This window comes from Tachyglossus aculeatus, chromosome 4 (genome assembly GCF_015852505.1).
Source record: "Tachyglossus aculeatus isolate mTacAcu1 chromosome 4, mTacAcu1.pri, whole genome shotgun sequence".
Taxonomy (NCBI): Eukaryota; Metazoa; Chordata; class Mammalia; order Monotremata; family Tachyglossidae; genus Tachyglossus; species Tachyglossus aculeatus.
Genome location: NC_052069.1, coordinates 124,652,184 through 124,674,068, shown reverse-complemented (window position 1 = coordinate 124,674,068; position 21,885 = coordinate 124,652,184). Strand labels below are relative to the sequence as shown.

Sequence of the window (21,885 nt, the reverse complement as noted above, 5' to 3'; positions counted from 1 at the left end):
TAAGTGACTTGCCCGAGGTCACACAGCTGACTAGTAGTGAAGCCGGGGCTAGAACCCAAGTGCTTCTGACTCCCATGGCTGTGCTTTATTCACTGGGCCATGCTGCTTTCTAGTTCTCCTCTTCCCACTCTGCCACTGTCTCTTCTGCTGGTTCTGCTTTCACCTTTCAACCCCTAACTGGCAATGTCCCAATATGTCTTAGGCTGAACTCATGATCCCACCCAAATCCTTACCTCCACCAAATTCTCCCCTCACAGTTGATCCCCCACACCACCCTCCCTATGTAGCCCACAAGATTGTCATTATTCTTGACTCTTTGCTCTCTTTCAACTTTCAGTATGCTGCTAAGTCCTCAGTTTTTCCTCCATATCAGTCCTTGGATCTGGCCCCTTCTCTTCATCCAAATGGCAACCACCCTGATCTAGACACTTTGTCATATCACGGCTTGACTACTCCATCAGCCCCCTCACGAGTCTGCCTCTAGTCTCTACCCTTTCTTGTCCATTCTTCACTCTGCTGCTTGGCTCATTTTCCTAAAATGTCACTCTGCACACCTCTCCCCACTCCTCAAAAACCTTCAATGGTTGCCCATTTTTCTCCCCATCAAAAAGAAGCTTCTGGCCATTGTCTCTAAGGGATTCCATCAGCTCTCTCTCAAGATTTTGAGACCTCCAAGGGACAGAGACTGTGCCTAATTCCCATCTATGTATTCTCTCCAAGCACTTACTACAGTGTTCTCTACTTAGTGAATACAATTTCTACTACTACCTTAAGCTTGCTGTGGGCAGTAACGGGTCTAACGACACTCATACCTTCCCAACTGCTTAGTACAGCACTCTGCACACAGTTAGTATTCAATAAATACCACTGATGAAGTTACTACTACTACAAACAATAATGATGATTGTATTTGTTAAGCACTTGCTGTGCACTGAGTAGGAGGCACAACTACTACTCATCCACTTTCTTTCCCCTTTGTACCCTAGCTCAGTTGTTCTCTCCCAAGCTCACCTTCTCACTGAGCCTCGTGCCCATCTTTCCCAACTCTGAATCCTTGTTCATGACCTTCCTTCTGCCTTCCCCTTCAAATGTGCCAGACCACTGCTCTCCCCATCTTCAAAGTCCTTCTGAAATCACACCTCCTCCAGGAAGCCTCCCCCAATTCCTTTTTTTCCCTCCTCAGGCCCATACTCCCAGCTACGACCTCAGCCCTTATGCCGGTTGCGGGGGGTTGGATAAGTACAGAGGGACAGTTCTACATTTACACCCCCTCAATCTGGCTTTTCTACATGGCACTGATAGAAAGCACTTCCAAAGATATCTCTCTAAGCACTGCATTAAAAGTCAGTCACTCCCAAGCGTTAGTTCCTTACCGGTGCAAGAAACTTGTGAAGTCATGTCTTCCTAAGGGCATGCACTGGGCCCAACCAACCCTAGTTGGGCTCCATAGTGCCTATTCCTCTGCCATGCACCTTGGGGGCACTCAATAACTCTGCTGAAGATGGCAGTGAAAGCATCTCATATCTATGTTCCTTCAAATTTACCTTCCCCAAGCTAGTTCATTTCATCTTCTCCCACTCCCTGCTGCTTTGCCCTCACACTTGAATCTTTTCCCTTTCTTCACCCCTCCCTCAACCCCACAGCACTTTCGTGTACATATCCATAATTTATTTATTTATATTACTGTCTGCCTCCCCGTTTGGACTGTAAACTTACTGTGGGCAGGGAACGTGTCTACCAACCCTGCCATACTGTACTTTCCCAAGCACTTACTACAGTGCTCTGCACAAAGCGTTCAATAAATACGATTAGTTTGAGTGAGCTTTAAGGGGGCACCCACAGGCCTGTTTCTACCCACAGCAAGGGCTCCGTTTAAGCAGTCTCCCATCCTGGGGGCTTGTAAAATACAAGACAGAATTAGGAAGCTGGGGCTCAGTTAGCCAGCTCAACCAGGCGGTTCCATCTACTGCACAAAGCTGCGGTGAGATTTTTCACCTTACCTCTTCATGGCTCGCTTGACTGGTTTGAAATTCCAGCTGTGAGACTGGCTTCTAACCCCAAATGGAGCAGAATTAAGCTTGTTAGACTGTAAAGGCCCTGCAGGCAGCCAACAACCCTTGTACCTCCACCGTACATTCCTATGCCCTTGGGACGGCGCTCAGTCCACAGCAAGGTTCCAAAAATTCTACGGATTGAAGTCAAAACCAATGACTTTGGTGAACCATCCCCCTTGGTCCCTGCTCTCAAGAAGCTTCACTGTTCCAGAGGGGGCTGCATGCAGGACGCCCTTCCTTCTCATTATTTATAGGAGCAACTGGAACAAAAATAAATTTAGTACTCAAAATGGCAAATGCCGTGAGCAACTGTTTATTGTTCAGTAGCCCTGTCTGTAATTTGTTATTTTCCCTCCATTTTGGAAAACAATCCCACCAGGTTAACAGAGCAGGTTTTGAACCAAGAGGATAAGCAAATTCTCCATCTCAGCCAGGTGTTTCAGGATTCCAGCTGGCCCCAATGGAGAGATGTTGCCCGCTTTACAGCCAACAGGTCAGCTACATGGAGGCCGCCGGGTGCCCGCCTACCAGACAGAACAGAGGAAGCCCAGAGCAGGGGACTTGCCTCGGCCAGGAGAGAGAGATAGGCGGCCGACGACCGGAGCAGCAGTTTCCTCTTCTAGCCCCAAGGTTGGAAGACAGTAGGCTAGATGGTTTTACAAAACTGCAAATTAGGCCCTGCTGCTTGAGCTTCTCCTCCCGAGAGAAAAGCAAGGAAGCAAACTACTGGGGCTCCAGGCCGGGGGCCAGACTGCCGACCCTCACACTGCCTCACCCCTGCAATCTGTCCTAGGGCGGCAGCCCAGGCCAGGAAGCTCCCCGGTGTGTTTCAGGGGCTCAGCTGGAAGGGATTCTATAAGAAGGGATTGAAGAGCTCGTTCCTAGTCCGAGGGCTGGTTCCAGAGGGAAGGAGTGCCTAGGGCACCCCACAAAAGGCGCAGAGAGAATCTGCTTACAAAACACGTACAAAAAAATAAACTTGATACGGTCCATGCCCGGGCACCTCCTGTCGTCCCCAGAGGAGACACGTCGCCTCTGCCTGAGGGGGCCGGGTGGTATAGGACCCGACTGGCTGCCCAGGGAAGAAGACCCGCGGGACTCCAGCCTGCTCTCTTCGTCCGGCAGAGCTGGCCGAGGAGGGCCCTCGGGGCTCCAGGGTCACCAGCCCGCTGATTGTTGGGGCCCCAGGCCTACTCCGACAGCCACAGCTTGAAGGTCCGGTCGTAGGAGCAGGTGGCGATAAGCTGCCCGTCCGGAGAGATGTCCAGGCCCATCACTTTGCCCTCATGGCCAGCCAAGGTCTTGAGCGGGGACCAGCCGGGGTGCGTCCAGACCTTGGCAGTGTTATCATAGGCTCCGGTGAGGAGGAAATTTCCGTGGATAGCTGTGGGGGGACGAGGAAGTGAGAAGGGGCGAGGGTGGGCGAAGGAAGAGCTGGAACCTGAGCCTAATCCTGCCCAGGACCACCTCTTTGTTGCCATGCTGACAAACTCCCTTCAGACCCAATCTCTGGCCACAGGGCTAATCTGACTCCCCTTCTAATATCTGTCAGTCAATCGTATTTATTGAGTGCTTATTAATAAATAATAACGGTACTTGCTAAGTGCTTACTATGTGCCAAGCACTATTCTAAGCACTGGGGCAGATACAAGCTAATCAGGTTGGACACAGTCCCTGTCCCATATGGGGCTCACACTGCTAATCCCCATTCTATAGATGAGGGAACTGAGGCACCGAGAGTTAAAAGACTTGCCCAAGTTCACACAGCCGACAAGTGGTGGGGCTGGGATTAGAACCCAGGACCTTCTGATCCCAGGCCCACGCTCTAGCCACTAAGCCAGGCTGCTTCCTGCTGTACTAAGTGCTTGGGAGAGTATAATACAACAACGTAACAGACACATTCTCTGCCCACAATGAGCTTACAGTCTAGGGGAGGAGACAGACATTAATATAAATAAACTTCAGATATGGACATAAGTCCTGTGGTCCTCAAGTAGCTCCTCTCCCCTCCACCCAAAAGATTCCTTACCTGTCCCCTCTAAGCCATAAGCTCGTTGTGGGCAGGGAACATATCTACCAACTCTGTTGCACTGTATTTCCCAAGTGCTTAGTATAGTGTTCTGCACACAGTAAACACCATAAATTGATGACTGATTTCACAGAAGGGCCAGAAACCTAAGGCGTCAGATTCACTGCCTAGCCAGCCAGGCGGCTCAATAGGCTAGCAGCATGGGTTCTTCTACAGCATCTCTGCTAACAAAGAGGGAAGAGAAAAGGCTCCAAGTTCCATAGAGTGGCACCAAGAGCTCTCATTTCCTGTTGTTTTCAAAAGTGTGGGTCACAAACATTTTGTGACACCAAAGCAAGGAGCCTGGAGAAATCCAGGCTGTTCATGTTTCTTGCTCGGGCATCCACTTGGCTTAGAAGTCGACTGCAGCGCATTGTGCTCCATTATGCATCTGACAAGTGAGCAATGAAGGAACAAGGGGAGCCCCTTTTCTTTGGGCCATCCCTGAGGGGGATCAAGATGGCAGAGAAAGAAAACTGTCTCCCTTTTGGACAGGGCCCAGCCTCAGGAAGAGAAAGCAGACTGGTTCCAAGTCTTTGTTTTTTGGGTTTTTTTAAAGAAAAAAATGGGATTTGTTAAACATTTACTATGTGCCAGGTATTGTTCTAAGTGGGGGTAGATACAAGACAATCCAAAATGGACACAGACCCTGTCCCACACAGGACTCAGTCTTAATCCCCTTTTTGCGGATGAGGTAACTCAGGCACAGAGGAGTGAAGTGCCTTGAAGGTCACAGAAGTGGCGGAGCCAGGATTAGAACCCAGGTCCTCTGACTCCCGGGCCTGCGGCTTTTTCTTCTAGGCCATGCTGCTCTGCTGCTATTTGGAAGGATTATTTACATACGGCCTCAGCACAGAGGATCTTTTTTCGTCTGTCTTTTCCATTACAGTGGAAGCTTTATGTGGGCTGAGAATGTGTCACGTCTTTGAGATGTATTTTCAAATGATGATGATGATGATGATGGTATTTGTTAGGCGCTTACTATGTGCCAAGCACTGTTCTAAGTGCCGGGAGAGATACAAGATTATTAGGTTGTCCCAGGTGGGGCTCACAGGCTTAATCCCCATTTCCCAGATGAGGTAACTGAGGCACAGAGAAGTTTAGTGACTTGCCCAAAGTCACACAACTGACACGTGGTGGAGCCGGGATTAGAATCCACGACCCGTGCTCTTTCCACTAAGCCACGCTGCTCAGTATAGGGACCCGTGCCTAGTGAAAACCACCGCTACTACTACGACTACTATTACTTCTACTACTAATACTACTTGTACTACTACTCCTAGGGGGGAAGAACTCACGTTCAAACTTGACCCCGGTGACCAAATTCTGGTGGGCGGGGATGGTGTACACACAGCGCCGCTGCCGCAGGTCCCACACTTTGCAGGTGTTGTCCCCGCTGCCAGTCGCGATGTGGTATCTGCGGTGGGGAGAGACAGGGCCAGGGTTGGAAACAAAGACTGTGCATCTTCCCCACAACCACAACCCCGTCTGACCCTCTCTTCCCCCAGTGCCGCTCCCCGCTCCTGACCCCCAGCCTGGCGAGGGTGCCCTACCCATTTGGGGAGAAGTTGATGCCATAGATTTCTTTCAGGTGGCCCTCCAGGAACATGATACAGCGCCCAGTCCGCAGGTCCCAGACCCGGCCAAACGCATCCAGCCCGCTGTGGGGAAGAAAGAGAGGTTCCTGGTTAACAGACCGATCCTTGCTGAAACCAGCAGCGGGGCCAAGCCCACCCAAAATCGCGGTCCCCTTCTGACCACAGGCAACTCAGGGATGAGGAAGGCTGTGTTCCCGCCTTGGAGAGCAGAACACAGGACAGGCCTGAAGTGCCGTCGAGGGGGCCTGGATGGGCCTTGGAGAAGAAGGTCCCGACCAGACCACCACACTGCCCAGGGACGTCTGAGAAGCACAGCGACATCTCAGTGTGGGCAGACCTGCTTGGAGGCAGGAGGGAGAACTAGAGATGACCCCAAGGCCCTCTCTGGCTCTGAGAGTCTCCACTGTGACAACCATCCCCCCGAGCTGTGCTGAAGTTTCCTCTCCAGACCCCGGTCCAGGTGGAGGGCCTCACCCAGTGCCCGCCAGAGAACCATCCTGGTGGAAGGCGATGTCATACACGCCCATGCTGTGCCCTTCTTGGTGTAGGATCTCCTCCTGGGCCTCCAGGTCCCACAGGCGCCAGGAGTGGTCATAGCTGCAAATCCAAGCAGGAAAAGGGTTAGCATTGGCTGGGGCCCCAGCTCCGTGGCTAGCATGGCCAGGCCCGGACAGACACTCGTAAATGAGCACCACGCGCTTCCGGCCCAAGCGGCTCTGTGATTCCCACCCCGCTGCCCTCTACTCTCTGAGACCAGGGCAAGGACCTAATGGAGAGGAGTGGAGGAAGGGGGACTAAGCACCCATGGTGGTCGCTGAGGAATAGTGCTGGCAGTAGTTCTTAAAAGTCCACACAAGACGGCCTCTCCCTTTCTGTCAGTCCCCTCTCACCCTCCTACCCATTGCGCCACACACGACTGGCAGAGAGGCTCTGGGGCAATGGGAGTTTGGAGAAGAGACAAAAATTGACAGGAGAAAATTCAGGGAATGCCAACCTTTAGGGGAAAGGTAATATTGGACTGAAACAATAATTCACTTAGACAGATGGAAACCTCAGGCAACCACTAAGCAAAGACTTAATGGGGCCTCCCTCACTGTTTCAGCCACTGGGCCATTAAGCCGGAAAGTCCCAAGGGAAACCAATTAAACAGACCAGATGACGGCCTGGGCTTTAGGGCGGTCATGGGCCTGCCTGGGTTGCGAAGGGCCAAAAACCTTACCAGGTGGTGCCAAGGAAACGTCCCGATGGATGCCACATCACCCGGGCCACACGCACTGTGTGGCCTTCAATGTCTGCCACAGGTTCGTCACTGCAAGACAGCCAAGCATATGTGTTGTTTTTGTTTGGTTTTTAAAACGGAGTTTGTTAAGTGCTGACTATGCACCAGACAGTGGACTAAGTGCTGGGGGAGATACAAGCTAATCAGGTTGGACACAGTCCATGTCCACATAGGACTCACAGTCTTAATCCCCATTTTTCTGATGTACCGTGTAGACCAAAAAACAGGGTTGATTCACCAAGAACAGTGCTCCACCCACAGTAAGTGTGCAATAAACACAACCAAATGAGTCCACTAGTCTTCCAGTTCTAATCTGGCAATAAAGTGGGAAATTACTGGGGACCTTGGTTGAACCCACTACTCTAACAATTCCTCTTCAAGTTCCCGTCCACGGAAGCATCTCTCTTCTACAATCATACTAACTGTATCGTATTAACTGCACAGTGTCAACCCAAGCACTTAGTACAGTGCTCCGCGCACAGTTGGCGCCCAATAAATACCACTGATCAAGTGATTACAATCCCCACGCTTCAACCCTCCAAAACTCCCAGATCTGCTCGAGCCGCTGTCCTCAGCCTCCTTGAGATAGGTTTTAATCTGAAGGAGAATTACATTCTCCCAAGTCAACTAATCAATGGTATTTATTGAGTGCTTACTATGTGCAGAGCATTGTTCTAACCACTTTGGAAAGCACAACAGAATTAGCAGAATTGTTCCCTGCCCATAATAAGCTTACAGTCTAGGAAGGGGGAGGGACTGGTGCCCAAGAACAGGGTCAATTCACCGAGTAGATCCCACACCACACGAGCACTGCTAGCATTCTTAGTGGGAAGCCCAAGGCAGTGGAGGAAAGATTTGGTGGTCATTCCCTGAAGGAGGATTCTGAGGAAGGGTCCTTCCCTAACATCTCAGCGTGTTAGGAAGTCCTATATGTTGCCAACTTGTACTTCCCAAGCGCTTAGTACAGTGCTCTGCACACAGTAAGCGCTCAATAAATACGATTGATGATGATGATGATGATGAAGTCCACGCTCAACAATAAGCCTGAAAATAAATGCCGGGGGGTCACCTCTTTTGGGGGCCATTAAAAACCCCGCCTCCCCTGGCACCCACCAAAAGAAGCCTGGAAAAACTAGCGAACGAAAGACAAATCGACAAATTAAAAAGGAAACTTTGTTGCTGTCTAGGTTTGGGCCCATTCGAACCTCCACTGGGGTAAATTTGCTGCACTTTTCTCAAAGCCAATTAAAACTCACTGCGAGAAGCCCTATACGCTGGCTCAATTCTAATGGAAACACAAGAGAAATCACTGGGGCGAATGCTTCCTGCCAGGCAACGGGGTTCAGATTTCTCCCAAGCAACTGTGCTCCAGGGTTCCAGCCAGCTCTGCAACTCACACTTTGCATGAAGACAACCAAGAGGTCACCCCTTGGCACCAGTCATTCTGGCCAGGGAGGGTGCTGGCTCCATGGAGCCTGTACTGCCTTGGCAATACTTTCAGACATACCACTCTTCTCTTGCTCCCCCGAGGCGGGCACCAATTACCAATGCCAGCCAGAAAGGGGTTTTTATTAATAATGATGAGTAATAATAATTGTGGTATGTGTTAAGCACTATCTGCCAGGCACTGTTCTAAGCACTGAGGTGGATACAAGCAAATCAGGTTGGACACAGTCCCTGTCTCACATGGGGCTCAGAGTTTCAATCCCCGTTTTATGGGTGAGATAACTGAGGCCCAGAAATGAAGTGACTTGCCCAAGCTCACCCAGCAGACAAGGGGCAGAGCCGGGATTAGAACCCATGACCTTCCAACTGCCAGGCCCGTGCTCTATCCACTGAGCCATGCTGTTTTCAACTCAAATCCGGATACTTTGTCTGGCCCCAGGAGCCTCTGCCCCACTTGCTACCAGGGGCAGGTGGCAGCACGGGGCTATTTACTTATTTATTTATTTTACTTGTACATATCTATTCTATTTATTTTATTTTGTTAGTATGTTTGGTTTTGTTCTGTCTCCCTCTTTTAGACTGTGAGCCCACTGTTGGGTAGGGACTGTCTCTATATGTTGCCAATTTGTACTTCCCAAGCGCTTAGTACAGTGCTCTGCACATAGTAAGCGCTCAATAAATATGATTGATGATGATGATGATGACAGAGAGTATCCTGCTTCACTCTTTTCCCACTCCGTTCTGAGAGGTGACGAATCGCCAAGGAAGCCCCCTCTCTCTGCTTGTCAGTCAATCAAACTGACTGAGCACTTAGCATAGAGCACTGTACTAAAAGCTTGAGAGAGTACACTGTAACAATATAACAGACACATTCCCTGGCCACAACGAGCTTACGGTCTAGATGGGACTTCCGAGATGCCCTTACCTGTCCAGGCTCCAGAGCTTCACCGACCCATCAGCTGCACAAGAGGCCAGGTTGACGTCTTTTTTATCCAGAGAGACGGTGGCCTTTGGGTGGAATACGACAGCTCCCACGTTTGTGTTGTGCCCTGAAGAATTAGCCCGGAGAATGACGATGAAGAATGACGACGATGCCCTTGCTTTGGACGTGTTGCTAAGAGCCCTGAGATGGGTGGACGGGTGCCGGGCCAGCCCAATAGCCCCAGTCAATGCCAGTGAACCCCTCTCCCTCCCAGACACATCCCCCAGTACCATAGTTGGGGAAATTCATGCCCGGCAGGGGAACTGCATCAGCTCTCGAATTGCGAGGCGAGCGAAGGGCATAGCTGGAGATACGGAAAAGCCCCCAGAGTCTAGAACCCCAGCCCGGCCTCAAACTACGGTGGGCAACTCAGTTTTCGGAGTCCGTTGGTCTGGCAGCCCCCTACCTCTCAGCGTGTGAATCAGGTTGCAATCGGGAATGGACCAGAGCTTGCAAAGCCCGCTCCTGTCAAACAGAAAGAAGGGGAGCCTCTCAGCCATGGGGCTTGGGAGGAAAGAGGGGCCTCGGAAATGCTGTGGGAGGGATGTGTTCCTTCCCTAATGCGGGTGCAGTCCAAGCTGGAAAATCCTTCTGCATTTGGGGGAGGAGGAGGAGGAGAAAAGCAGGTATGCTCGGTTCCTCTTTCTCCCCTGCCCCTCTACAGTCTAAGCACAACATCACTGGGGAGGGGAGGAGAGAGATGGCTGGCTGGAAGCAGGGGGATGCCTGCTGGGGCTCCGTCACCAGTCGTCGAGGTTCTGTTCCAAGAACCGCCCAGGGCGAGGTCTTGCCTGGCAAGCAGGCTCAGCGGAAGCCTTGAAAAGAGGTGGCTGACCCAAAGTGTCTCCCTCGGAAGGATGCTTACCAGCAAGCGGTGGCCAGCATTTTGGAGTTGGGACTGAAGTGACAGTACGAGATGGGTCGATCATCTCCGATCTGGCTGCAGAAATTGTTCAGAGACTGAAAGCGAAGCAGATGGCAGTTATCACCGTCACCCCAACAGAAGGAGGGTTCGGATCCCCTGCTGGGGACCAGCAACGACGGCCCCAGCTCCTGCAGCCTCCCTGGCAAGGAGCCCTCTGGTCTGCGGATCTCTCGGCTCTCGCTGGGCCGTGGATGTTCAGGCTCCTTGGGGTGCCCACTCACCTCCTTCCTACAGTCGCATTCATTCAGCTGTATGTATTGAGCGGTTACCGTGTACAAAGCACTGTACTAAGCACTTGGGAGAGTACCATATAACAATAAGCGGACATATTCCCTGCCCACTACGAGCTTGCAGTCTAGAGGGGGAATGAGCTGGGGGGCCCAGGGCTGGGATCTGACTCAGACAAGATGCTTCTCCCATATGCAGAGCCCCAGAGCAGATCAGGGAAGGGGGGAGAGGGAGGCAGAGAAGGCTGGTGTCTGCCAAGCCCAATGCGGCAGCTAGCCCAGCTTCGGTCGTGCCCACTTGAAACAGTGGCGGGCTGAGCTGGGAATGAGCTTGTGACTTCTGCTTATTTGCTGGGGAAGAATGAGAGTCAAAGATGGCCAGGGCAGGGCTCAGCATCATGTTAGTGCTAGTAATGCTAACAATGGAAGTAATGGGGTGACCATTCAGTGCCCTGCACTTGAGAAAGTACAGGTAAAGCACAAGATGACGATAACAATTGTGGTACTGTTAAATGTTACTTACGTGCCAGGCACTGGGGTAGATGTAAGCTAAACACCTGAGACAATCAAGGGGCATGGCTTAAAGAAAGAGCCAAGACCCAGGTGTCAGATGACCTGGGTTCTAATCCCAAACTCAGCCACTTGCCTGCTGTGTGACCGTGGGCAAGTCCCTTCACTTCTCTAAGCCTCAATTACCTCATCCGTAAAATGGGGATTCACTATCTGTTCTTTGTCCTCCCTAAGCTGTGAGCCCCCAAGTGGGACCCCATCTGTGCCTGACCCGATTATCTTGCATCTACCCTGGTGCTTAGTACAAACTCAGTGCTTCACAAATGCCAGTTACTAATATTACATTCCCCATCCATGAGGAGCTTAAATTCTCCCAGGGAAAGGGACATAAAAATATTGACAAGTCGTGGTACCTAGGGAGTGTCTTACCCGAAGGGCTTTGTGTAGCTCTTGTTTCTGGGAAGTCCTAGACGTCTCTGGAATCTCTTTGTGGAGACGGGCTTCTTCCAAGCGTTTCATTGCCCTGGGATAGGGAACAAGAGCCAGGCCTTTCACCACCGGCACTTACTGGCCCCTGGGAACTGGGCTAGGTGCTGAACTAAGCAAGTGAAAACTGGGTCCCTGCCTTCTAGGGACCAAAGGGACAACACTGTTCCAGACAAGGAGTGGAGAGACAAGATACAGACCACACCTGCCTCGATGCCTGCCCACGAGAGGCAGGCAGCCCACAACAGGAGAAATGAAAACAGTCCAACCTGATCAGCTCCTTACCTGGGCAGCGAATAATTGGCAATCCAGAGTCTGGCAGTCTTCAGGCTGTTGGGCCCTTCGTGGTACCAAGTCTGTTGATACTGAGGGAACAAAAGAGAGGAGTTGAACCCAGAGCAGGCCCACCCGCCTTCCGTCCCTCCAACCCACCTCAGACCTCAAGCATCTCTGCAAGGGCCCACCTCAACCCCCGCCTCTGGGGGCCTCTTCCAGCCAATTGCCAGCGGAACCCGCCAAATTTGCCAGAGCAGAGGCTCAGGTTTCCCAGGGCCAAGTCCGGTAAATGGAGACTCAGAGGAATTCCCTCATCCCGCCTCCCAATTTCTGGGGCAGGCCAAAGACCATCTTCAGGAGCGCGTTACCTCTTCTCGGGACTTCTTAGACTTTTCGTCATCCTTTTTGGTCTTTTTTAAGGCATCGGTTCCAACTACTGAGAGGATGTTTCTTAACCTGGTTGGAAGCAGACCGGGATCGGGCTCGTTGGGTTGAAGGAGACAAGGATACGGATCGACCCCAAAAAAAGCAAAGCCCACGCCCAGCCGCCCCTACGTCACCCAATCCAGGGCCTGCCAGGCTCACCCAGACATCCATCCTTGCCAGGAGCTCTGCTCCCCAACCCCCAGAAGCAGGGCCCAACTCAGCAAGGCTTCTTCTTGGCCTCAATCCATTCTCATGTCAGTTGGGGCTCGGGATCGGCTGGCTGGAGCCCTTCAAATGCTTTTCTCACACCAATCAATCAACTGATCAATGGTATTTACTGAGTGCTTACTGTGTGCAGAACACTGCATTAAGCACTTGGGAGAGTAGAATATAACAGAGTTGGCAGACACGTACCTTGCCCGCTACGAGCTGATCTTCCAGATGGCCAGCATGAGCTCCCCGGAATTCCCTTCCCTTCCCCACCTTCTCCTCCTCCCTAGTGTGTCCATGATCCATCTTGAATACCCGCCTGAAACAGCCTCCCCTCTGGCCTGTGTTGACCTCTGGCTTCCAGGCCGCTCAGCCCACCACTCCCTGCAGCCAGACCCCCGCTCCTTCTGGCTGCTCACCAACACGGCCTCTTTGGAGCCAACGTTTCTGGGCCAAAAAATAGCCGCTAAATCAATAAGTGGCTTTTACTGAGCACTAATTATGTGCAGAGCACTGTTCTAAAGGCTTGGGAGAGTACAAATACAAGGGAATTGGCATACATATTCCCTGCCCATAATGAATTTAGTCTAATCTACAGCCTCTCCTTCCACTCCCACCTCCATTACCTGCTACTTCCCCTCAGGGCAGATAGAGAAGGGTGAGGAAAGACAACCCTGGTAAGCTCACTGAGGGCAAGGAATGCTTCTGTCAACTCTGTTACGATATATAATACTCACCCAAGTGCTTAGTACAGAAAGCACTCAATAAATATGATGGATGGATTGACCTCCTGCAGGGATCACCCCCTTCTGCCCTCCAAAGAAAGCAGTGCTTCCATTTCCCAGAGATGGCCAGTAAGAGTCAATCGTTTACACCCTGCACACAGACAAGCAACCCACCCCATGAGCCCAAAGTGGGCTTAAAGCCTCTTCCAAAAAAAATTATTTTCCAGAATTTTTTTTAAAAAATGATCACTCTGGAGAACTCTTGTCCAATTCCAAACTCCAGCTAACCACTGACACGTTGTGACTTTAATAACTGGAGTGATATACACTTCCCAGGCAAATACGAGGGTTCTCCTCAGTCTTCCACTCTGGTTATTTGCCAGAGACAAAATCATCATCACTGACATTCATCAATGCGATTTTTTTAAAAGGAAAGGTGGAAGGGAATGGTGGAAAGGAGGGCAGGTACCATTTACCGACTGGTTGATTGACAGGAGAAGTGGGTAGTTAGGAGACCACAAAGAAATGAACAAATTGATAAAAGTGGGAAGGGGAGGACAGGAATGAGGCAGGGGTTAAAAGTCCCATGGTTCCTTCCCGCTCCTCAGACGTGAAGTAAAGCAGAAACAAGACTATCATCTGGGGAAAGAGAGCTCATTCTTCACTGAGCCCTGTTAAAATTTAGGCAGGAAAAAGATCCAAAGTGTGTATCCCCCTCGCCCCACCAAGATCAACGGGATAAATCAAGTCTGAACACTGGTGAGGTTCTTCATGGACTTTTCCCACTTCTGAAATGAGTTCATTCATTCATTCACTTCATTCAATCGTATTTACTGAGCGCTTACTGTGTGCAGAGCACTGTACTAAGCGCTTGGGAAGTACAAGTTGGCAACATATAGAGTTGGTCCCTACCCAACAGCGGGCTCACAGTTCAGTTTGGTTGTGCAGACGACAGACTGTACCATTGGGTTTAGAATCCCTAAGTGGATATGGAAGACCTGCCCCAGTACGGCCCAACCGAGAGGAGACATGACAACTGGATACTACGTGTAGCTAAAGCCCAGCCGTTCGGCTGGCAGGAGTTTTCACGCAGCCTTTGTGAGTCCTGGGACCGGGAGCGGGACAGAGCTTACAAGCAGGTTTCAGTGTTCGGGAAAGCCCCTGGTGGGCTGGCCGCTCACCTCTCTCTCCTCTCGGCGGGGCCTTCTCCAAAGAGCGTGATGGGCTCCCCGAGGGCTCGCAGGCAAGCCTTGACTTCCGAGTCATCGGTGGAGACGTTGATCTGCCGGGCCCGCTTCCGGCGCTCAAACTCGGCCAGCACTTCAGCCTGCCGCTCACTGATGTGCTCTTCGATTTCAAAGACCTCCCCTACAGAAGCAACAAGACAGCATGGTCACTTGGCTGGCCGGTGTCGCCAGCCCACAGACATGGACATCGGGCCCGAGTCTGGACTCGCTGACTGCCTGGGAAGGCTGCAGCGATGGCTTCTTGCTTAACCTGGCTGCTGTTTCTGTTAGAAGTTTCAGCCATTTGATTTTGGGGGGCGGGGGGAGTGCTACACAAGCTTACTCACATCTCTCCCCAAACTATCTTTCCCGGCACCATCCTCCCAAACCCAACAGCTTCCCAACGACGCTGAAGGATACAGTCATCCCACTGACATAACCCCATTAGAAGGCGCCCTACACCCTCATGAGGATCAGGAAGCGCCAAGTCTGGGTACTCTTTTTTTTCCTTTTATGGTATTTGTTAAGCACTTAGTCCGTGTCAGGCACTATACTACTTGCTGGGTAGATCCAAGTTAGTCAGGTTGGACACAGCTCCTGTCCCACAAAGGGTTTACATCTTAATCCCTATTTTACAGATGAGGTAACTGAGGCACAGAGAAGTGAAATGACTTGCCCAAGATCACACAGCAGACAAGTGCCACGGCAGGGATTAGAACCCAAGTCCTTCTAATTCCCAAGCCCATGCTCTACCCATTAGGCCAGACTGCTTCTCAGAATCCTTTACTTCCTGGACCCAGAAGTATACAAAAGTCCTCTTTGACCTCTCCAAAGTTAACTCCAAATCTGGTCCAGGTGTGGCTGGGAATGCCGCCACTCCCACCAAACAGAGCTTTGATAGGAGGTGGGGGGAACAGCGACAGCAGGCATTAAGACCAACAGAACTTGACTCACAGGCAGAGAGACAGTTGTGTCTGGTACGACTGAAATCAAATCAACCTCACTGGAAGAAAAGGGGAAAACCCAGCAACCATTCAAGCAACCTGGGGACACTTGGTTTCCTCATCTGTAAAATGGGAATTAAGACTGTGGGCCTCTTGCACGACACGGACTGTGTCCAAACCAACTTGCTTGTATTCACCCCAGTGCTTATTACAGTGCCTTGCCTATAGTGAGCTCATAACAAGCACCCCTAAACTGAGCCTCCAGATCTGTATTTTGGCTGCCCATCCGGGAGGCGAACAAATCCCAGTTCCAAGTTCCACCCATTAAATAGCAGTTGTACTTGCGATCTGAACGATTTGAGAGGGTTTTCCTAGGGAAGACAAAAAGGCTTGGAAGGGAGGGTGGACACCAGAAAAAAATTCAGATGTGAGAGTGGTGAGACAATAACAACAATAATGGTATCTGTTAAGCACTTACTATGTGCCAAGGACTGGGGTAGATACAATATATGCAGATCACAAACAGTCTCTGGCTCACATGAGGTTCACAATCTAAGTGGGAGGGAGAACAGGTGGTTAATCTCCATTCTACAGGTGAGGAAGTTAAGTGATCCGTCCAAGGTCACACAGCAGGCAGTTGGCATCAGTGTTAGAATATAGATCTCCTAACTACCAAGCCCTTGCGGTTTCCACTAGGCCACTCTGCTTCTGGAGAACGCCACTCCAAAGGCCCCTAATGTGGCAAGCACTGCCCAATCCCACAGGTGCCAACGAAGGGCCAGCGCTCCAAGATCCAAGGTTGACATTACTCTGGGAGAGGCTATCACCAGCCTTGTCCTCGATCATGACGACACCATCCTCTCTCTGCTGGGAGGTGACCAGGAAAATAACAGCTTGGCTCTGCCACCATGCTTGCCCTCTGCCCCTGAGTTCAGTTCTGTCTCACTCGCAGCAGTATATGCATTTATTATTATTATTATTATTAGAGAAGCAGCGTGGCTCAGTAGAAAGAGCCCGGGCTTTGGAGTCAGAAGTCATGGGTTCAAATCCCAGCTCCGCCAATTGTCAGTTGTGTGACTTCGGGCAAGTAACTTCTCTGTGCCTCATCTGTAAAATGGGGATTAAGAGTGTGAGCCCCAAGAGGGACAACCTGATCACCTTGTAACCTCCCCGGCGCTTAGAACAGTGCTCTGAACATAGTAAGTGCTTAATAAATGCCATTATTATTATTATTATTTATTGGTACCCAAATGCAGAGCACTGTTCCTCTTGGGTGGAACAACACACATGTATACGGTGTAGTTGTGCTAGTGTCCAGGACTCTTGCAGCTATGAGAATTCAACTCTCCCTTCACAAGACGAAGTGCTAGAGGTCAGTGCTCTCTGTCTATGCGCATACGTTGAGGGGATAAATGTAACACCAGGAGTGGCCCGGGCACAAAGCAGCGCTATGGGCTCATCAGACAGGGCTGGACCTGGGTTCTGAAGCCAGAATGGACTTTTCCACTGCTGGAATTTCAATCTCTCTTCACTCACAAACTTATAAGTGATCAAAAGCAGCATGGCCTGGAGGCTAGAGGACCTGGGTTCTAATCCGGGCTTTGCCACCTGCCTGACTTACTTCTCTTAGCCTCAGTTTCCTCAACTGCAAAATGCGGATTCAATACCTGTATTCCCTCCTACTTGACTGTGAGCCCCATGGAGGACAAGGGCTGTAGCCAGCCTGATTAACTCACACCTACCCCAGCATTTAGAACCAGTGCTTGACACACAGTAGGCGCACAACAAATGCCATTAAAAAAATAATGACAGTTGCTATATTCAGAGGCCTAAGGAAAGCAGCATGGCCTAGTGGACAGCGGTAGTCAGAAGGTCCTGGGTTCCAATCCTGACTCCACCATCATCATCAATCGTATTTATTGAGTGCTTCCTGTGTGCAGAGCACTGTACAAAGCGCTTGGGAAGTACAAGTTGGTAACATATAGAGACAGTCCCTACCCAACAGTGGGCTCACAGTCTAAAAGGGGGAGACAGAGAACAAAACCAAACATACTAACAAAATAAAATAAATAGAACAGATATGTACAAGTAAAATAAATAGAGTAATAAATATGCACAAACATATATACATATATACAGGTGCTGTGGGGAAGGGAAGGAGGTAAGATGGGGGGATGGAGATGGGATGGGGATGGGATGGATCCACCACTCATCTACTGTGTGACCTTGGGCAAGTCACCTAATTTCTCTGTGCCTCAGTTACTTCGTCTGTACGATGGGGATTAAGCCTGTGAACCCCAAGTGGGACATGGGCTGTGTCCAATGCAATGACGTTGTAACTAACCCAGCACTTAGTACAGTGCCTGGCACACAGTATGTGCTTAACATATACCACAATTACTATTAACTCAGGGGTTTGCGTCAGTGTCGCCGCTGCCCAGCAAGGTGACGCGATAGATGCCGAAGAACAGTCAAAAAGGGGAAGCCTTACCAGTGGTTATATTAATATTTCCTGCCTCAATTGCTGCTTTTACACCTTCTTTCCCCAACAATCCGGACTCCCCCTTGGCAAGGCGCTCCCTCTCCTTTTCTTCCAAACTGCCGTAAAAGATGTGGGCCTTCTTCACCACCATGACGGGATTATCCTCCGGCATTCTGGAGGCTTTTGCGGGCTGCAAAAAGACAAAGACAAGTGTTACAGAATCTCCCTCCAAAATTAAGCTCAAGCGGTATAACGTGCCCGGTAGGACTTCAGTCCTGCACGCCTCAACTGCTTCTTAGCGTGGCTTAGTGGAAAAGACGCGTGCTTGGGAATCACAGGACGTGGGTTTTAATCCCAGCTCCGCCACTCGTCTACCGTGTGACCTTGGGCAAGCCGCTCAACTTCTCTGTGCCTCAGTTACCTCATCTGTAAAATGGGGATTGAAACTGTGAGCCCCCAGTGGGACAACCTGATTACTTATATCTACCCAAGTGCTTAAAACAGTGCTCGGCACATAGTAAGTGCCTAATACCACCATTATTATTATTCTTGCCCTTTTGCAGCTTTCAGCTTCTCATCATTCATGGTATTAATGCTGTGTGCAGAGCACTGTACTAAGCGCTTGGAAGAGCGCACTACAACGGCCTTGTAGGTATATTCCCAGCACACAGCGGGCTCCCGTGACACTGCTGACCCTCCAGGTCCCCGCATTTATACTAATAATAATAGTGTTTGTTAAGCACTTACTATGCGTGAAGCACTGTTCTGAGCGCTGGGGTAGAGACAAAGTAATCAGGTTGCCCCATGTGGGGCTCACAGTCTTAAACCCCATTTTACAGATGAGGGAACTGAGGCACAGAGAAGTGAAGTGACTTACCCCAAGTCATGCAGCTGATAAGTGCGTGATAACTGGGAAGCAGTGTGGCTTAGTGGAAAGAGCACGGGCTTCAGAGTCAGAGGCTGTGGGTTCAAATCCCGACTCGGCCACCTGTCAGCTGTGTGACTTTAGGCAAGTCACTAAAATTCTCTGGGCCTCAGTTATCTCATCTGTAAAATGGACATTAAGACTGTGCGCCCCACGTGGGACAACCTGATAACCTTGTACCTACTCCAGCGCTTAGAACAGGGCTTGGCACATAGTAAGCGCTTAACAAATACCATCAACATTATTATTATTAGAGAAGCAGTGTGGCTCAGTGTGAAGAGCCCGGGTTTGGGAGTCAGAGGTCATGGGTTCTAATCCCAGCTCTGCCACCTGTCAGCTGTGTGACTTTGGACAAGTCACTTACCTTCTCTGGGACTCATTTACCTCATCTGGAAAATGGGGATTAAAAGTGTGAGCCCCCTGTGGGACAACCATTCATTCATTCATTCAATTGTATTTATTGAGCGCTTACTGTGTGTGCAGAGCACTGTACTAAGCGCTTGGGAAGTAAAAGCTGGCAACATATAGAGATGGTCCCAACCCAACAATGGGCTCACTGTCTAGAAGGGGGAGACAGACAACAAAACAAAATATATAGACAAAATAAAATAAATAGAATAGTAAATATGTACAAGTAAAACAAATAGAGTAATAAATATGTACAAATGTTTATACAGGTGCGGTGCGGAGGGGAAGGAGGTAAGGCGGGGGGGTGGGGGGGAGGAGGAAGGAGGGGGCTCAGTCTGGGAAGGCCTCCTGGAGGCCCTGACTACCTTGTACCCACCCCCAGCGCTTAGAACAGTGCTTGGCACATAGTAAGCGCTTAACAAATACCATCATCATTATTATTACTAGGGAAGCAGCCTGGCTTAGTGAGAAGAGCACGGGCTTGGGAGTCGGAGATCACGGGTTCTAATCCCAGCTCCGCCACCTGTCAGCTGTGTGACTCTGGACAAGTCACTTCACTTCTCTGGGCCTCAGTTCCCTCATCTGCAAAATGGGGATTAAAAGTGTGAGTCTCCCGTGGGACAACCTAACCCCCCAGCGCTTGGAACAGTGCTTGGCACGTAGTAAGCGCTTAACAAATACTATTATTGAGAGGCAGCGTGGCTCAGTGGAAAGAGCCCGGGCTTTGGAGTCAGAGGTTAGGGGTTCAAACCCCGGCTCCGCCACTTGTCAGCTGTGTGACTTTGCGCAAGTCACTTCACTTCTCTGGGCCTCAGTTACCTCATCTGTAAAATGGGGATGAAGACTGTGAGCCCCAAGTGGGACAACCTGATCACCTTGTAACCTCCCCGGCGCCTAGAACAGTGCTTTGCACATAGTAAGTGCTTAACAAATGCCATTATTATTATTATTCTCAGGGCCTCCGTTACCTCATCTGTAAAATGGGGATTAAGGCTGTGAGCCCCACGTGGGACAACTTGATCACCTTGCAACCTCCCCAGCGCTTAGAACAGTGCCTTGCACATAGTAAGCGCTTAACAAATGCCATTATTATTATTATTCTCTGGGCCTCAGTTCCCTCATCTGTAAAATGGGGATGAAGGCTGTGAGCCCCCCGTGGGACAACCTGATCACCTTGTAACCTCCCCAAGCGCTTAGAACAGTGCTTTGCACATAGTAAGCGCTTAACAAATGCCATTATTATTATTATTATTGTTCTCTGGGCCTCAGTTACCTCATCTGTAAATGGGGATTGAAAGTGGGAGTCTCCCCGTGGTACAACCTAACCCCCCAGCGCTTGGAACAGTGCTTGGCACATAGTAAGCGCTTAACAAATGCCATTATTATTATCTGGGCCTCAGTTACCTCATCTGAGAAATGGGGATTAAAAGTGGGAGTCCCCCCATGGGACAACCTAACCCCCCGGCGCTTGGAACAGTGCTTGGCACATAGTAAGCACTTAACAAATGCCATTATTATTCTCTGGGCCTCAGTTACCTCATCTGTAAAATGGGGATTAAAAGTGGGAGTCCCCCCGTGGGACAACCTAACCCCCCCCAGCGCTCGGAACAGTGCTTGGCACATAGTAAGCGCTTAACAAATGCCATTATTATTATTCTCTGGGCCTCAGCAACCTCATCTGTAAAATGGGGATTAAAAGTGGGAGTCCCCCCGTGGGACAACCTAACCCCCAGAGCGCTTGGAACAGTGCTTGGCACATAGTAAGCGCTTAACAAATGCCATTATTATTATTATTCTCTGGGCCTCAGCTACCTCATCTGTAAAATGGGGATTAAAAGTGGGAGTCCCCCCGTGAGACAACCTAACGCCCCCAGCGCTCGGAACAGTGCTTGGCACATAGTAAGCGCTTAACAAATGCCATTATTATTCTCTGGGCCTCAGTTACCTCATCTGTAAAATGGGGATTAAAAGTGGGAGTCCCCCCGTGGGACAACCTAACCCCCCGGCGCTCGGAACAGTGCTTGGCACATAGTAAGCGCTTAACAAATGCCATTATTATTATTATTCTCTGGGCCTCAGTTCCCTCATCTGTAAATGGGGATTAAAAGTGGGAGTCCCCCGTGGGACAACCTAACCCCCCCAGCCCTTAGAACAGTGCTTGGCACATAGTAAGCGCTTAACAAATGCCATTATTATTCTCTGGGCCCCAGTTACCTCATCTGTAAAATGGGGATTAAAAGTGGGAGTCCCCCCGTGGGACAACCTAACCCCCCGGCGCTTGGAACAGTGCTTGGCACATAGTAAGCGCTTAACAAATGCCATTATTATTATTATTCTCTGGGCCTCAGCTACCTCATCTGTAAAATGGGGATTAAAAGTGGGAGTCCCCCCAGCGCTTGGAACAGTGCTTGGCACATAGTAAGCGCTTAACAAATGCTATTGTTATTAAGTGGCGGATTAGAACCCACGACCAGTGACTCCCAAGGCCGGGCTCTGGCCCCTAAACCGGCCGCGCTGCTTCCCACAGCATCCCGGGGCCGGACCAGCACCGTGGACGCCGCTCGGGACGCCGCCATCGACGGGAAAATCCGGCTCCCCGTCAGGGCCTCACACCGCCGCCAAGGAGACCGAAGGCGCGGGCGGAAGAGAAGGGCAGGGCGGCGCGGGGCACGCTGGGAGTTGTAGTCC

At 50.5% G+C, this 21,885-nt stretch overlaps 1 protein-coding gene across 2 annotated transcripts; it reads right to left on the bottom strand.

Annotated features, from left to right (window-relative positions):
* Positions 1 to 2,357: 2,357 nt before the first annotated feature.
* PRPF4 (pre-mRNA processing factor 4) lies at positions 2,358 to 21,826 on the bottom strand. 2 transcript variants are annotated; one of them, XM_038744961.1, is made up of 15 exons: positions 21,747 to 21,826; positions 17,874 to 18,054; positions 14,394 to 14,580; positions 12,220 to 12,307; positions 11,861 to 11,940; positions 11,519 to 11,612; positions 10,293 to 10,387; positions 9,834 to 9,892; positions 9,371 to 9,494; positions 6,940 to 7,029; positions 6,195 to 6,317; positions 5,881 to 6,057; positions 5,676 to 5,783; positions 5,421 to 5,539; positions 2,358 to 3,438 (listed from the first exon to the last, which is right to left on the bottom strand). In XM_038744961.1, the coding sequence occupies exons 1-15, from the start codon at positions 21,771 to 21,773 to the stop codon at positions 3,245 to 3,247; spliced, it is 1,746 nt and encodes a 581-aa protein (XP_038600889.1). In that variant the 5' UTR covers positions 21,774 to 21,826; the 3' UTR covers positions 2,358 to 3,244. The 2 variants fall into 2 exon arrangements, with proteins under 2 accessions (XP_038600889.1, XP_038600890.1); XM_038744962.1 differs by lacking the exon at positions 5,881 to 6,057.
* Positions 21,827 to 21,885: the final 59 nt, after the last annotated feature.

What these genes read in the sequence shown, in the direction of transcription:
- PRPF4 (XM_038744961.1), bottom strand. Translation starts at nt 21,773, where the DNA reads ATGGCGGCGTCCCGAGCGGCGTCCACG. An exon ending in CCCGCCGAGAGGAGAGAGAG is followed by an intron (nt 12,308 to 14,393) that starts GTGAGCGGCCAG and finishes GCTTCCAACCAG; the next exon opens with GTTAAGAAACATCCTCTCAG. An exon ending in TCATCCCTGAGTTGCCTGTG is followed by an intron (nt 5,784 to 5,880) that starts GTCAGAAGGGGA and finishes TCTTCCCCACAG; the next exon opens with CGGGCTGGATGCGTTTGGCC.